We start from the raw sequence: 17,535 nt of genomic DNA on the forward strand, positions 1-17,535 counted from the left end.
CAGAACGCAGTTAAAATCACCTCCTGGTAGGCAGTGTTCATAACGCCCTAAAAACAGGGGAGCGATTTCCTCGGAATAAAACTGGGCTCTTTCATGCCGTCAGTCGGTGCCTGATGGAGCGTAGATATTAATGATGCGTGTCCCCATGGCAGTGAGTGCAATGCCCCGAGCTGATGGAAGGAAGGCGACATCGGTCACAGAAATCCCGTGGCGGACGTAGATGGCCACTCCGCGGCCCATAGGATCACTCGCGGAGGCGTGGGCGGTATAGTCATTGATATCCGGGAGACTAGCCAAGTGAACTTCCTGCAGTAGGGCGAAATCAATATCCGAAGTCCAGAACATCTCTACATAAGGCGGATTTTCACCCTGGAACGGATGTTGTTGGTGTTGATGGTTGCTATCCGGAAGGCCTGGTGTCGGTCTGCTGGAGGCTGGTCCACTCTGCTGTCCGCGAAAGGGCGTGGGCGTTGCAGCGGAACGTTATCCCGCTGGCCCGCAGGGGATTCTGGGGAGAGTATGATTAGTGGTGCAGCCGCGACGGCGCAGGGTCCCGTAACGGGTCCTGCTCCTCGACTTCCTCCTCGTGCCACGCCGTGGAAGCGGACACTGGTGTAGCTTCCATTTTGTCTGCAGAAGATGTAATGGTGCGTGGTCTAGTGTCGCCTGTGATACGTTCATGATTTAGTTCAGCGTCAGCACGGGGCGCAGGCACACCGATGGAGGTCTCCGCGCTCTTAACGTCTTCGTCAGCAGTAGCGGGTTATGAGGCCTCGTGCTGATCGACGGTTGCGTCCTCCTCGACTTGCAAAGTCTCCTCTTGGCCGGAAACTGTGCGACGTCTTCGTTTGCGACGTTTCGGAGAACGTTGATTCCTTGTGCGACCCTCCGTGTCCGACGACGGAAGGGAATCGCGTCGCTCTGGCAGAAAGGCCGCTGTAGGAACGATGAGCGAGTCGATCTCCATCGTGTTGCCGAGGTCAGGGTCAGCGTCAGGTTGCGTCGGCATCGTCGGAGCGGCGTCGATGGCCAACCGAGGCGGCGGGCATCGGAGGCGCTCTCCGTCGGTGTCTGGTCGGGCTCGTTGGTGGCGTCGTTTGTGGTGACCGGGCGACGTTGCAAAGCGGTAGAGGAAGCTAGAGCAGCGGCGTAGGTCACCGGTAGCACTGTAGGTTGCAATGTGGGTGGTTCTTCTGGATCTGGAAGTTGCGTATTACGCCGCTGTAGGCATTCGGATCTAAGGTGGCCTTCTTTGCCGCACCCGGAACAGGTCCGAAGCTGGCCGTTGTATATCATTATTGCACGGCATCCGCCGATCTGTAAGTAGGACGGGACGTGGCTTCGGAGATCTATGGTGACCTGTCGGACCCCGTTTAGAACAGGATACGTACGAAACTATGTCCACTTCTCCCTGGTGTGGCCGTGGACTGTGCCGTATGGGCGTAGTGCCGCGACGACTTCCTCAGCAGGAAGCTCGAATGGCAATTCGAAAATGCGTATCGTTCGCATACCTAAGCCTGCGTGGCGACGGTTACCTCCCCCACATTGCCATCAGCATGACAGAAGCGGAGTCCCTGGTTGGTCTCACGTAGTATGCGTTCGCACGCCGCGTCGTTAATGATTTTAACATAGACCGTGCTGCACACGATTGACAAATGTATGCCGATAATATCGGTCGCCGTGATCTTCACTTCCTCTCGCAGAAAACGCTCCACCTCGAGCGCTTTGGGTCGGGCATAATCGTTGCAGAAAGTAAATCGAAGTGTTGATTTACGGTAACGGTTCGCCATGGATCGTACACGGTAAGCCAGCACTTAAGCAACGGCCGTCAGAATGTAAACAAGGCGAGCTCGCGCTCCGCATGCAGTCATCACGGACGCGTCCGCTCTGTTGCCTCGCCGAATGCAGACTGACCACTCAGCTACCGGGGGTGGACTTTGGCTTATGGTAAAAGATGTTTATTATATTTTACTTGCAAAATATCACAGAGAATATGGTAAAAGATGTTTATTATATTTTACTTGCAAAATATCACAGAGAATATGAACAGATTTATCTTCAGAAATTACCCGTCAAAGATTGAGTTTCGTGGTAGAAGCACGGACGACCTTCAGCTTCTGTTGTCTCCTCTTTTAGGTAGCATTGAAGGTGTGATTCCACCTATGACATGTTATGAAACTGTCAACAATCATTATTCTCAGTTTTTGTAAATAAACAAATCTAATACAATTATTACTTGACTATGGAAGATAATGTACAGTTAACGATTTTAGTAAAAATTTTTTTTCGATTTTCGAATTATCGTGTCACATTAGCAAACGTTAACTCATGACTTGCAGCACTGGTAACATAACTTCTAGATTCTTTAAGGTAATTGAAGTCCGCCCCCTGTACTTGTGTGATCAGCGCGACAGAATGTTAATCGTAAGGGCCCGGGTTCGATTCCCGGCTGGTTCGGATATTTTCTCCTCTCACGGAATGGGTGTTGCGTTGTCCTAATCATCATCATTTCATCCCCATTGTCGATCAAGTCGCCGAAGTGGCGTCAAATCGAAATACTTGCAACCGGCGAACTGTCTACCCGACGGGAGGCCCTAGCCACACATTTTCATTTAACGTAATTTAATGTTCGCAGAATAGCTATGTAGAGATGTAAGCTGAGAGGACAAAATATTATTGACCACCTTAAATGAGCACTCTGGCCGCTTAGGAGCACTGTACATAGTGTAACAGTGGTACAAGGGGCCACCCTGCCACTGATGTAAGTCATGCCAGTGAAATAAGCGGTATGTGTAGGACGATTATATGCATTTGGCGCTGGGTAATGACTGACAAACAAGCGTTACGGAAAGACATGAAGATGCCCACGACAACATAGTTAATAAAGTTGGATATCGAGGCTATAAGAACTAGCGCGCCATTCGAAGCCATGTAACAAGATGCAAAAATTGTGGTCGTAACAAAATTACTTCCAGCAGAGACCAGAAGAAGAAGGTCACAATTTGTCAATGATAGTCCGTTTCAAACACGACAAGGTATGCCCCTGTCAGTAAATGAAGTTCGTTCTCAGCCAGTTTCCGAGTGTACACTTGGAATGTCGTAGCGTTTAATGTAAATTTTAAGTCAGGTACCTCATAAAAATCCATTGGTCATAATGGTACGTAAAGCTGACCGTTTTCAATGGACGGGACAACTCACAAATTGAACAGAAGCACAATGGAAGCGGTCAGCGTCGTCTGATGAGTCACCATAGCGGCTGTTGACCTCAAGTTGTGAAGGAGGATTTCATGCCAGAGGTTGTTCTGTGTTGTTCGTGTCATTCAAGTTACCGTGACCATGAACCAGGATATTTATCACAACATTCTCGGTGACAAAGTATTGGCCTTTCTTCTGCATTTCCACGATGAATATGACGCAGAGGTAATTACCAGGTTTGATGAACACTCACTCACGCAGTCACACTTTATCGCTGTCGCTAAATTGCCCTCTCTTAATATCACTTTCCATCAGAAGCAGCGGATGAAACGCAGCTATCGACATACGCAGAATTTGGCAACTGTACGGGACCTAACCGCCAATGACTAACTTCAACTGGATTTGGCGTACCTGGAGAAACTTGAGGACTTTATTCATCGACGAACCGGAGTCATCCTGAAGGTTACAAATGTTATTACAGAGTAGCACTGTGATGTCTCCAGGCGGTGAATATCTTCTTAATGGGATAATCATTATATCTATAACTTGAAGACACGATATGTACGTGGCGTGCTGGTAGTCATTGATAGTTCTGTTTCGTTGGAAGATAGCAGGTGACATACAGGTACATACATTTGACGTCCAGGTAGACGGGGTTGCTCTCGCCGTCGCCCTCCTGGTTGCTAGCGACGCACGTGTAGAAGCCGGTGCGCTCCCGGTTGACGGCCTGCAGCACCAGGCTCTGGTTGCTGACCAAGGTCCCGCCGCTGGCGTTGTTATACAGTAGCTGGCCCTGTGAAAAGAAACGGTGGCATGGCGTTCAGATACGCTGTTAAAAGCATACATGTTATGCGGTCTGCTGTTACAAAGTTCAGATCGATAAGAACAAAGTCGAAAGATATATAAAGCTTTCTTCATGTGGTTATCTAGAGCCGATAAATATTTGGAAAAAATCATGTTTTTTTTTTCCAACAGCTGCAGAATTTTCTTTATCCTCTACCGGTTCAGGTACTGACGACCATCTTCACAGAAGAAGATAATGTACTTACAAAATGGTTCAAATGGCTCTGAGCACTATGGGACTTAACATGTGAGGTCATCAGTCCCCTAGACTTAGATCTACTTAAACCTAACTAACCTAAGGACATCACACACATCCATGACCGACGCAAGATTCGAACCTGCGACCGTAGCAGCAGCGCGGTTCTGGACTAAAAGTCCTAGAACCGCTCGGCCACAGCGGCCGATTATGTACATCTGTTGGTCAAAAATACACTGCTGGCCACCGTAAATGCAACACCAAGAGAAACAAGAGGTAGCACAACAAAATTTATTTTGTAGATAACATGTTGACCAAGTATCAAATGATTACGTTTACAGACGTCTGTGACATGTGCTTCCTGCCAGAATCAGTAGCCAGACTAGCCACCATTGTTGGAGATCACCGCTGCCACACGTCTCGGCATTGAGTCAAAGAGACGTTGGGTGTGTTCCTGGGGTACAGCAGCCCAAGCAGCTTCCACACGTTGATACAGATCATCTTGTGTGGCAGCTGGGGATGTAATCTGGGTCACTCGTTGAGCATCCATGGACCACATGTTTTCTATAGGCGAAAGATCCGGAGAGCGAGCCGGCCAGGGAAGCAATTCAATCAAGTTATTGACGAAGAACCTTTGGACAATGCGTGCCACGTGTGGTCGCGCATTATCCTATTGAAATATGGCTGTGGCCGAGCCCTGAAGGTAAGGAATGACAACTGGCTCCAGCACCTCGGATATGTAGCGCCGGCTATTTAAAGTACCGGCAATGCGTACTAGAGGCGTGCGAGAGTAATATCCAATACCGCAGCATACCATAATACCCGGTGCAAGACCAGTGTGGCGGTGCATAATGCAGCTGTCCAGCATCCTCTCTCCACGGTGTCTCCACACTCGAATCCGACCATCGTGGTGCTGCAGACAGAAGCGTGCCTCGTCAGTAAAGACAACGTCATTCCATTCTGCCGTCCACATCCGTCTGTCATCACACCATTGGCGACGGAGACGTCTGTGGTTCTGCGTCAATGGTAGACGGAGCAATGGACGTCTTGCGGACAGACCACTCTGCTGTAAACTGCGTCGAATGGTACGCGGAGACACTGGATGATGCGTTACAGACGCAATGTGCTGTGCTATGGTTCGGGATGTCACTGAACGATCCGTCACTGCCATGCGCACAATTTGCCTATCAGCACGTGCAGTGGTGCACCGAGGTGAATGCGATCGACCACGTCGGTCCGTCGTACCCTCCTGCATCCAACGGTCACATATCCGCATTACAGTTGTTTGGTTTCGTCTAACACGACTAGCGATATCTCTGTATGATAATCCACAATCTCGGTAAGCCACTATCCTTCCTCTGTCGAACTGGTATACTTGATCAAAAGATGTTCGCTGTTGTCTACGAGGCATAACTGATCGTCTTGTGAAACAACCACAAGGTAAACACACGTGCCGAATGTACACTCGTCGAAATCGCCAAGCCTTAAATGGCGCTATGAGGTGGCGCCACAGGCGCGCGTGATGTGCGTCTGCGCTGAAATTCTAATCAGTTGCATATCTCATCGCTGCAAACTCATGGTGTAAATTTCACTTGATTCAGATGCTTCTTTCAGGGTGTTGCATTTACGGTGGCCAGCAGTGTATATCTGTGCTAAACATGGCAAAATCTAGTATGTATATGATGAGTTATCACATGATTGTTTCATTGAAATTTCACTGTAGCAGATGCAGACAATCGAAATATGGTAACACGAACACACGTTATATTAAAATCAAACAGCTACCACAAGCTCTGTCTCAACGGGACCTATATTGTGTACTATAGGTGTGATGCTCCGGGCTACATTCGATGTTTCTGTACGAAACCACAATGCCAGAGGTGCAAGCAGGTGGGGCACTCTGTTCAAAAATGTCCACAGCCGCATAGGCGGTAGAATCAGCGGAAAACTCGCGCCCCTACGTTAAAGGGTACAGGGGGCGGTGTGACCACTCTATGACGCTCCAAATAAGCTCAACTATCAAACGCCCAATGGTGTTGAGCATAAGGTTTCAAGTAAGTGCCAGGAGCACGTGTTTTAGTTTCGACCTGTCTGTTGTGTTTGTCCTTTCCTTTCTATTTTGGGTGTACTATACGCTTGTGGCGGTAGTTCTTGGTAAAATGGCTGTCCCTGAGCAAGCAGTCATCCAGGAAACACGACGGCATCTACTAAAGAACGTTACTAATGCTGGAGCTAGCCCCCCCGACTAGCGGCGCGATCTAACGTGCTGCTTCCCGCGCGGGAAGGCTTACCGGTCCTCGGCACGAATCCGGCCGGTGGATTAGTGTCGTGGTCGTGGTATGGAATGCCGGCCAGGCTGTGGATGTTTTTTAAGGCGGTTTTCCATCTACCTCTTCGAATGCGGGCTGTTTCCTCTTATTCCGCCTCATTTACTTTGTGTCGGCGATTGCTGTGCGAACAGTGCTTCCACGTCCGCTTACACCATAATTACTCTACCACGCAAACCGGAAACATTAGGGGTGACTCTCGTCTGTGAAAGAGGGGGGGGGGGGATCCACTGGGGGCTGAACCGCACAACAGCCCTGGGTTCGGTGTGGCGCGGTGGTGAGGTGTGTGGACTGCTGTGGCCTGATGTGAACCACTGAGGGGTACGGCGGGACGAAGATTCTCCGTCGTTTCTGGGTCCCCGGTTTAATACACCATACACAAAGTTGGAGCCGAAAATTGAGTTTTGTGTAGAGAAGTGAATCGCTTGAAGGTTGAAAGAAGGTAAGGGTCATCTTTTGGTAGGTCTTTGCTTATCCCTGATGCAAGTGTGGCCTGATTGATGGCACCGTATTCCAGCAAATCTGGGGGTGGTATTTTCGTAATCACGAATAGTTCGCACACGACCTCGACGTTGATAGATCGTATTCTGACTGAGGTTGTGGCAGTTATTTGGTGCTGAGATTAAGTGTGTACATGTTATCACATTTCGAGTGTGAAAATCCAGTACAAAGGAAATTCACTGAAACAACTATTGTGGCAATCCGTGACATTTTATAAGTAATCTTGTCGTGTTTAGCAGACATGTATTTTTGTCCAGTTGAGGTACAATGTTATCTACTGTGAAGATGATAACCAGTACCAAAACTGGTAGAGATAAGCAAAATTATACAGCAATCAGCACAAAATATGACTTTTTTCAAAAGAGAGAGTAATGTAACATATGTCACCGTCATCATAAAGCTTTGAACTGGAAATACGCTGTACAGAATATGCAGACGAAAATTTATAGCATGTTGTTGTTGTAGTCTTCAGTCCTGAGACTGGTCTGATGCAGCTCTCCATGCTACTCTATCCTGTGCAAGCTTCTTCATCTCCCAGTACCTACTGAAACCTACATCCCTCTGAATCTGCTTAGTGTATTCATCTCTTGGTCTCCCTCTACGATTTTTACCCTCCACGCTGCCCTCCAATGCTAAATTTGTGATCCCTTGATGCCTCAAAACATGTCCTACCAACCGATCCCTTCTTCTAGTCAAGTTGTGCCACAAACTTCTCTTCTCCCCAATCCTATTCAATACCTCCTCATTAGTTACGTGATCTACCCACCTTATCTTCAGCATTCTTCTGTAGCACCACATTTCGAAAGCTTCTATCCTCTTCTTGTCCAAACTGGTTATCGTCCATGTTTCACTTCCATACATGGCTACACTCCATACAAATATTTCAGAAACGACTTCCTGACACTTAAATCTATACTAGATGTTAACAAATTTCCCTTCTTCAGAAACGATTTCCTTGCCACTGCCAGTCTACATTTTATATCCTCTCTACCTCGACCATCATCAGTTATTTTACTCCCTAAATAGCAAAACTCCTTTACTACTTTAAGTGTCTCATTTCCTAATCTAATCCCCTCAGCATCACCCGATTTAATTTGACTACATTCCATTATCCTCGTTTTGCTTTTGTTGATGTTCATCTTATATCCTCCTTTCAAGACACTGTCCATTCCGTTCAACTGCTCTTCCAAGTCCTTTGCTGTCTCTGACAGAATTACAATGTCATCGGCGAACCTCAAAGTTTTTACTTCTTCTCCATGAATTTTAATACCTACTCCGAATTTTTCTTTTGTTTCCTTTACTGCTTGCTCAATATATAGATTGAATAACATTGGGGAGAGGCTACAACCCTGTCTCACTCCTTTCCCAACCACTGCTTCCCTTTCATGCCCCTCGACTCTTATAACTGCCATCTGGTTTCTGTACAAATTGTAAATAGCCTTTCGCTCCTTGTATTTTACCCCTGCCACCTTCATAATTTGAAAGAGGGTATTCCAGTTAACGTTGTCAAAACCTTTCTCTAAGTCTACAAATGCTAGAAACGTAGGTTTGCCTTTTCTTAATCTTTCTTCTAAGGTAAGTCGTAAGGTTAGTATTGCCTCACGTGTTCCATCATTTCTGCGGAATCCAAACTGATCTTCCCCGAGGTCCGCTTCTACCAGTTTTTCCATTCGTCTGTAAAGAATTCGTGTTAGTATTTTGCAGCTGTGACTTATTGAACTGATAGTTCGGTAATTTTCACATCTGTCAACACCTGCTTTCTTTGGGATTGGAATTATTATATTCTTCTTGAAGTCTGTGGGTATTTCGCCTGTCTCATACATCTTGCTCACCAGATGGTAGAGATTTGTCATGACTGGCTCTCCCAAGGCCATCAGTAGTTCTAATGGAATGTTGTTTACTCCCGGGGCCTTGTTTCGAGTCAGGTCTTTCAGTGCTCTGTCAAACTCTTCACGCAGTATCTTATCTCCCATTTCATCTTCATCTACATCCTATTCCATTTCCATAATATTGTCCTCAAGTACATAGCCCTTGTATAAACCCTCTATATACTCCTTCCACCTTTCTGCCTTCCCTTCTTGGCTTAGAACTGGGTTGCCATCTGAGCTCTTGATATTCATACAAGTGGTTCTCTTCTCTCCAAAGGTCTCTTTAATTTTCCTGTAGGCAGTATCTATCTTACCCCTAGTGAGACAAGCCTCTACATCCTTACATATGTCCTCTAGCCATCCCTGCTTAGCCATTTTGCACTTCCTGTCGATCTCATTTTTGAGACGTTTCTATTCCTTTTTGCCTGCTTCATTTACTGCATTTTTATATTTTCTCCTTTCATCAATTAAATTCAATATATTTGCTGTTACCCAAGGATTTCTATTAGCCCTCGTCTTTTTACCTACTTGATCCTCTGCTGCCTTCACTACTTCATCCCTCAGAGCTACCCATTCTTCTTCTACTGTATTTATTTCCCCCATTCCTGTCAATTGTTCCCTTATGCTCTCCCTGAAACTCTCTACAACCTCTGGTTCTTTCAGTTTATCCAGGTCCCATCTCCTTAAATTCCCACCTTTTTGCAGTATCTTCAGTTTCAATCTGCAGTTCATAACCAATAGATTGTGGTCAGAATCCACATCTGCCCCTGGAAATGTCTTACAATTTAAAACCTGGTTCCTAAATCTCTGTCTTACCATTATATAATCTATCAGATACCTTTTAGTATCTCCAGGACTCTTCCAGGTATACAACCTTCGTTTATGATTCTTGAACCAAGTGTTAGCTATGCTTAAGTTATGCTCTGTGCAAAATTCTACAAGGCGGCTTCCTCTTTCATTTCTTCCCTCCAATCCATTTTCACCTACTATGTTTCCTTCTCTCCCTTTTCCTACTGACGAATTCCAGTCACCCATGACTATTAAATTTTCGTCTCCCTTCACTACCTGAATAATTTCTTTTATCTCGTCATACGTTTCATCAATTTCTTCATCATCCGCAGAGCCAGTTGGCATATAAACTTCTACTACTGTAGTAGGCATGGGCTTTGTGTCTATCTTGGCCACAATAATGCGTTCACTATGCTGTTTGTAGTAGCTAACCCGCACTCCTATTTTTTTATTCATTATTAAACCTACTCCTGCATTACCCCTATTTGATTTTGTATTTATAACCCTGTAATCACCTGACCAAAAGTCTTGTTCCTCCTGCCACCGAACTTCACTAATTCCCACTATATCTAACTTTAACCTATCCATTTCCCTTTTTAAATTTTCTAACCTACCTGCCCGATTAAGGGATCTGACATTCCACGCTCCGATCCGTAGAATGCCAGTTTTATTTCTCCTGATAACGACGTCCTCTTGAGTAGTCCCCGCCCGGAGATCCGAATGGGGGACTATTTTACCTCCGGAATATTTTACCCAAGAGGACGCCATCATCATTTAATCATACAGTAAAGCTGCATGCCCTCGGGAAAAATTACGGTTGTAGTTTCCCCTTGCTTTCAGCCGTTCACAGTACCAGCACAGCAAGGCCGTTTTGGTTAATGTTACAAGGCCACATCAGTCAATCATCCAGACTGTTGCCCCTGCAACTACTGAAAAGGCTGCTGCCCCTCTTCAGGAACCACATGTTTGTCTGGCCTCTCAACAGATACCCCTCCGTTGTGGTTGCAGCTACGGTACGGCCATCTGTATCGCTGAGGCACGCAAGCCTCCCCACCAACGGCAAGGTCCATGGTTCATGGGGGAAGATTTATAGCATACTAGACTAATTTAGACTGTCTAACCCCCACCCACCTACACCTGGTCAACATCCGGTCTCTTGCCACGCTGTTTCCACTTAATCCACTTCAGCTAATCGTGCGACGAACATCAGTTTGCTAATTCGAGCGGTATTTGTCTCTGGAGAACACATTTCGCGGTACTATGTGTACTTTCATACGTCTTGGACATGAAAACGCACCTCTGTAGTCTGGATAAATAAAAAAAAACCTGAATCTGTTTATCAGCAGTAAGCTCTGGGAACTGTAGCCCTCCTAGCCTGCTGGCATCGCTAGATTTACTCGCGCAATAGTAACAACTCTTAGGCGACCACTGGCCTACAATGAGCACTTTTTTTTCCACGGGACCGTCACCAGTGTCTCAAAATAGTACCTCTAGTTATGCCGGAACTGCTACGCGTGTTCAAAGTGCCGAAGCATTTCGAAGATTTTACCTTCTAAAAAGAACTCAATTGACTTCCTTGTGGCATTACAATGAAGCCTACGCTAAGCTACAGTCTGATCATAACGAAAGTGTGAACCCCGTGATTCGCGTGTCTGTTTGAAGAATGAGAAACTTCGCTGGTATAATACTAGAATACGACTTGCTTTAGAAGCGTAGCGCGGATATTACGTCATAGTTAACGGCTGAAATTTGACGCCTGACTGCGCCCATAGGACGAGGATGTACTCCTGTCTTCTGCAATGTATCTAGTTCTTCGGTGTCAAATGAACAGTATTCGTTAGCTGCTGACGTTTTTTCGACTGGTCCGCGGCGTCCATGTAAGTCATTAAATCCGCACTGTCTTTGTGGAAGATCAGCTACGCCAAGTTGACGACTGTTAGAATGTCTTTCTACTTTTCCAGAAGTGGTCGTGCCAGAACCTGGCCGTTCCTCTGGTGGCGGCAGCTGGGTCAGGGTGAGTACTACAAATGACGTGAATGCCGTGGTCAGTAGCATAAAATGCCGTGGTCAGTAGCATTTTATCCGAATTTTATGTTCTGCGGATGGCTTATGTCCTTTGATACGCATTAGTCATCCCTCCTCTTTCTCCTTTCTTCAAGAAATAAAGCATAGGCAATACGTTCGGACCGAAGACGGATGTGTTTACGGGAAGGAGGTGCGAGCTGAACATTTGAAGCCTGTGAAATGTACTCACCAACTTAACCTCACTTTTAAGAAGACAAAAAACACAGACACAGAAATTAATCCCACGCAAAAATTTGGGCCATAATTCGGACAGCGAGCAGTTATGACAGTCTAAAAGTACTCCTCCTAAAGTTTCGCGTGTAGCTGGTATTTGTCTCTCCGTCCACCTCACTGTAGCCCCCTAATGCCCGAGCGCCCAGCACTACACACTGAAATGAGTGAGAGGTTTGTGAGTTACTCTATCCGCATTATTAACATGTTTCGTTCATTTTGTCAATGTGCGCGATTTTTAAACTGTGACAGTTGCCAAAGATCTCTTTGCACTGAACATTTTCATGTTGCGATCCACAAATGCGGTGTAGATAAATGAAAGCTATTTAACTACCTAACACCGTTGATTTGGGTTATTTTCTTTGGATTTTGAAGTTATCACTGTTAAAAGTAAAGTACATTTGAAGGAGACGCACTATTCTTAAATGTGCTTGGCATGATTAAATTCTAAATCGAAATTCATTAATTTTATTTAGTAATAGTTTTCACCATAGTTTTATTCGTTTTGATTTTTATGCTTTTGTATAGCTGTAGAATATCAGTACGAGAATACTGCTAAAATGATACTGAACGTATATGTGTGTGAGGTTGACGTATTACATTCACACAGTATTTTCTATGTTTCGTGTAGTGTAACTTGCTCTCGAACCAAATTTCGAAATACATTGGACAGATACACCCACCTCCAGCTTCCTCTTCCCTAATCTTCAACATCCCGCAAATAAGAGGACCCTGGTTGTCACACAACTGCTCAGTACTTCGCGCTGCGGCATTAGGAAGCTGTAATGCAGCGGAGCGAGACACAAAGTAGTGTCGCGTGCGAAATTTTATAAGCTGTATATTAGAAGAACAAAACTGTATACTATCACAATAGTGGCCCGAATTTTCACTATCGATCGATCGCTGGCGCTGATATCTTGAAAATGTGCTTCGTGCTTTCTTCTCCTTAAAATATGAGCTCAAGTTGGTGACGTTTCGTTATCAGGGTAAGCTGCCAGGTCATTTCATTCCGTGCTCTGAGTGCTTCGCTGCAGTTTGTTGGGCCTGTGGACGAAGAGGGCACTATGCTAGACATTGCCGGGAAAGTGCTTAGCTGAACTGTGGAAGGTTATACAGACCGAAAAACGGTAAGTCAGTGTGAAAGCCGGCCGCGGTGGTCTCGCGGTTCTAGGCGCGCAGTCCGGAACCGTGGGACTGCTACGGTCGCAGGTTCGAATCCTGCCTCGGGCATGGATGTGTGTGATGTCCTTAGGTTAGTTAGGTTTAAGTAGTTCTAAGTTCTAGGGGACTGATAACCACAGCAGTTGAGTCCCATAGTGCTCAGAGCCATTTGAACCATTCAGTGTGAAAACCGTGTTTTTATATTTAAAAGAGCAACTACCCAAAGAAGTGCAGTGTCGGCCGCAATTATTTTATGGCAGCGAAAGTTGGTAGATACGCTAGTGTGCTTATGCGGGACCGATATACGCTGTAAAAAACGAAAGTTAGATTCTGGCCAGCTGTACAAATTCTGGTACTGTACACAATCTTATCGACGTTTCCAGTGCTCATACTGAACAAGATGTGTAAGTGGAGATTTATAATTATTATTATGTATAATGATTATATCTTATTCGCGAGATGTTGAGGGTTAGAGAAGAGGAAGCGCAGCTGGAGGTGGGTGTATCTGCTGAATGTATTTTGAAATTTAGTTCGAGAGCAAGTTACACTACGTGAAAAATAGTAAATACTACGTGAATGTAATACGTTAATAATAATAATAATAATAATAATAATAATAATAATAATAATAATAATAATAGGCCAACGTATACCTTTCTCACTACCATTCCTACCCACGTCACATTCCCAATCCATTACGTATGAGAACGTTTCTATACGTCTTATCACTCTTGACGTTTTCTGCCCACGTCCCATTCCATTACCTGTGGGAATGTTTATCCTTCACGTTTGCAACTGGTGTCCAAAATTGGAAGTAATTGTTTTCCAGCGTAAATTCGTTCCGCAGTAACGCTACCGCACGATAAGTACATCCCACCCTGGACCTCTGTGTGTAGCTCCATTTAAATTACAAACACCCGTTAGTAGACGGGTGTGTATAGAGTAGTCGAGTGTACGTGTAATTTCGTAGAAGACATGTTGCTATGGACGTTATAAATTAGAGAGTCCTCCAGGAATATACGATTGTAGGTATGTGGACTGACATCCGGAGAGTGCCTGACCCGTAAGTAGAGGAATTGTCTTCGTTTTCATTTGGAACCGCACTCCTTCTGTTTATATATACATACATATATATATATATATATATATATATATATATATATATATATATATATATATGTGTGTGTGTGCGCGTGATTATTTCCTACAGTGAAGCAGGTGGAATCCGTGATACAACACTAAGAGAATCAAAACCAGACCAGTATGTCAAAAGGTAGTGCACAGTTGCAACGCGCCGTATGCTAAGATGTTTTTTCTATTCCTCAGACAAAGACTGACAAAAACGGCGCAATATGGCGCTCAGACAGAGCACAGATGCGAGATGAGTCCACATTGAGTCCATAGTCAATGACGCCATCGCTATATCGCTCCCGGTCCTGGGAACGCCAGCCTGCGTGACAGCAATGAATCTGCTGCGATAAGTGATGGAACCAGTAGAGAGGACTACTGATAAAAGTTCAGTTTCTTATTATGGGAGAACTTCGAATGTTTCAAGGGAAAAAAATGTGATGAGAAGAATGTGGTAAGTACGTAATAGAAGTTGAGATGAAGTACCACTGATTAGAGGTGGTAGAGCGCCTACCGCCAATTAAATACATCAGTGATTTCACAGAGCCCATGATGCACGATAGGTTATACTCACTGGGAGGAGAGGTCAAGCTGTAAGGATTTAGCGGTAGTTCTCCAAGCACTGTGATCGGTAATACTGAACTTATGTGATCCTATGACGGATACCACCTTCAAATAGTTCACATTTATACCTTTTACCAGGATTATTGTCTTTGTACTATTAGTATTAGATTTTACGAGGGCTAGTAGGCTGATGTATAATTTATGAATGTGTTAATGGTGAGTCATAATGATCATGAAGGTAAATAGGCATAATTTTAAAGAGAATATTTCGTAGATATGTGGGAGTATGTGTACAGGCTGGGTAATTGTAGAAAGGTCAAACAAGAGTATTACTGTGTAAAAGTTATATAACGGTAGAAATGACCCCGAGTTCCTAACTTCCAATCATTTAAGTTGCTGCAAAACGGACAAGTAAAACTTGTAGACTGTCAGCGTTGCATGTACTAGCTTCATCTGGAGACTTTGTGGGGTAGCGTGGGTAAGTATTAGGTAAAGCAGTGCGTGTGTTATGTAAAATCTTGCACATGAATGCCGGCCGCGGTGGTCTCGCGGTTCTAGGCGCGCAGTCCGGAACCGTGGGACTGCTACGGTCGCAGGTTCGAATCCTGCCTCGGGCATGGATGTGTGTGATGTCCTTAGGTTAGTTAGGTTTAAGTAGTTCTAAGTTCTAGGGGACTAATAACCACAGCAGTTGAGTCCCATAGTGCTCAGAACCATTTGAACCATTTTTTTTGCACATGAATGTGAAAAATGTGACAATGGTAACAGCGAATGTAAGCCTGCAAAAACCGAGAACATCGACAAATATGTAATGCCGCGACATTTTTCAAATGCGAAAGTGGACATTGAAGTCCCATGAACAGTGTTATAGCAATTTTGTGTGTAGATATTTCTGTTCACATTTCTAATGAAAATTCGGTAAATGGATTTTCCGAAAGAAGGAGGATTGTTTCGGCAGAAAATTAATGCATGTTTGCGGTGCCTTCATAGCTGACGAGGTCAAAAGAACAGCTCGGTGTCCACGACACGATGACCTTGCAGCAGTACGACTCACAAGATACTGTCAAGTAGTCACAGCGTCAACATCTTCATGTGACGCTAACACTGGTAGCAGTCAGGTAAACCGTCATCAAGGCACTATTTATACGTGCCCAGTTAGTCACCAAGCACGGTCGCGCCGGCGGCCGCAACCAGAGAGTTGGCATGCTGCTAGCTCCACGAACATCTACCTGCAGCCCACGTAACTCCTGACTGTGTCAGCATCCACAAGCAAGTAAACGGCCTCCCAGACAACACGCCTTCGTGCGGTCTCTTCTCGCGTGAACCAGAGTTTGACGACTAACTGCTCCTGTGCGTATGGGGCAGCAACTTTTCTCCGGCAGTGTATTTGGAAATTCTTTGTTAAATATAGAACATTCCACATCGGTAGGCGTCTTGATGGCTAGTTCACGATCCCTAAAACAGACATCAAACACACATGTCTCGATTGGGAGACTACCTACGACATCCTAACTTTTGGAATGATGACTCCCCACCCATCTGATTGCGGTTGTACCAGAACATGACAATAGTAATGACGAAAAATAAGCCTCAAAGAAAATAAGTAACGTCAACATATACGCACAGAATCGCGTAAAGTTGTAGAATAATGCGAGATGTTACTTTCAGGACAATTATAATAATTTATTTTCGTAGAAGTGGAATTGTTCAACTACAACAACGTGTAAAGTGACTGTGTGGTTACTACTGGTAAAGTAATATTTTTGGCAAGCACTTGACACTTACATTGTGCCTCCAGGTAACCCTGTAGATCCATGGATTGGATTTGATGTTGCACTCGAAGTAGACATCGGAGCCTTCTCGGACGTAGCTCGCGTTGACAGCTCCTCCCAACTCCAGGGTTACTATAGGCACATCTGTACAGACGACGGGATTACAACCACTTGTAAACAAGACATAAATAAATGCAGAATAGTGCATATGTTATTACCTCTTACACAGTTATCTCTCTGAAAAGACATATGGATTATACATTACTTCCATTATTAGATGCAGCGAATGCACTTTAAAAGTTATCTCTTGTCACAGTCAGCAGAGCAAGTGTACTTTACGCTCTCGGTAATAGAACTTGAGGTACAGGTCGGAAAGACTGTATGCTTGTGGTTATTTAAAACTAAATAATTTGATCATTTAAGTACATCAAATATTTCTGTCCAACATTTAGATCTATAAGATGTATAGGTCTTCGAAATTTCATTGCTGTAACCTTAATACAATCATTTAGTTTTAGAAATCATCTTAGTAGCAGGTTTATGGTTGCTAGTTTAGGTTACTAGATTGCTGTCTCAGATCTATTTAGATGAGTTACACAAGGATCAAACCAAAGGGAAGGCGTACTCAGGAGAAGACATAGACCGAGATTACAATTTAGTAGTCAAGAAAAATCGATGCCGTAAAAAGTGGGATACGAAATTATCGGAATTTCTAAAATCACCGAGGGAAGTGGCAACAAAATGACTATTCACATCGGTGTGTAGAATATATGAGCCTGGTGCTACTCATCAGACTTTCTGGAAAACATCATCCTGACAATTCTGAAGACTTCAGGAAACGACAAGTGCGAGAATTATCACATAATCAGCTTAACAATCTATGCTTCCAATCTGCT

The 17,535-nt window shown here is 44.7% G+C and overlaps 1 protein-coding gene across 1 annotated transcript in view; it reads right to left on the reverse strand.

The window, feature by feature from the left end:
* The window catches only part of LOC126260601 (nephrin-like), a 502,530-nt gene that overhangs the window by 90,403 nt on the left and 394,592 nt on the right, over positions 1 to 17,535 (reverse strand). The window contains exons 8-9 of the mRNA XM_049957937.1: positions 16,653 to 16,783; positions 3,829 to 3,988 (exon numbers count right to left, since the gene is read on the reverse strand). Of these exons, the coding sequence (XP_049813894.1) occupies positions 3,829 to 3,988; positions 16,653 to 16,783 (291 nt within the window). The remainder of the gene's footprint in view (positions 1 to 3,828; positions 3,989 to 16,652; positions 16,784 to 17,535) is intronic.

This window comes from Schistocerca nitens, chromosome 5 (genome assembly GCF_023898315.1).
Source record: "Schistocerca nitens isolate TAMUIC-IGC-003100 chromosome 5, iqSchNite1.1, whole genome shotgun sequence".
Taxonomy (NCBI): Eukaryota; Metazoa; Arthropoda; class Insecta; order Orthoptera; family Acrididae; genus Schistocerca; species Schistocerca nitens.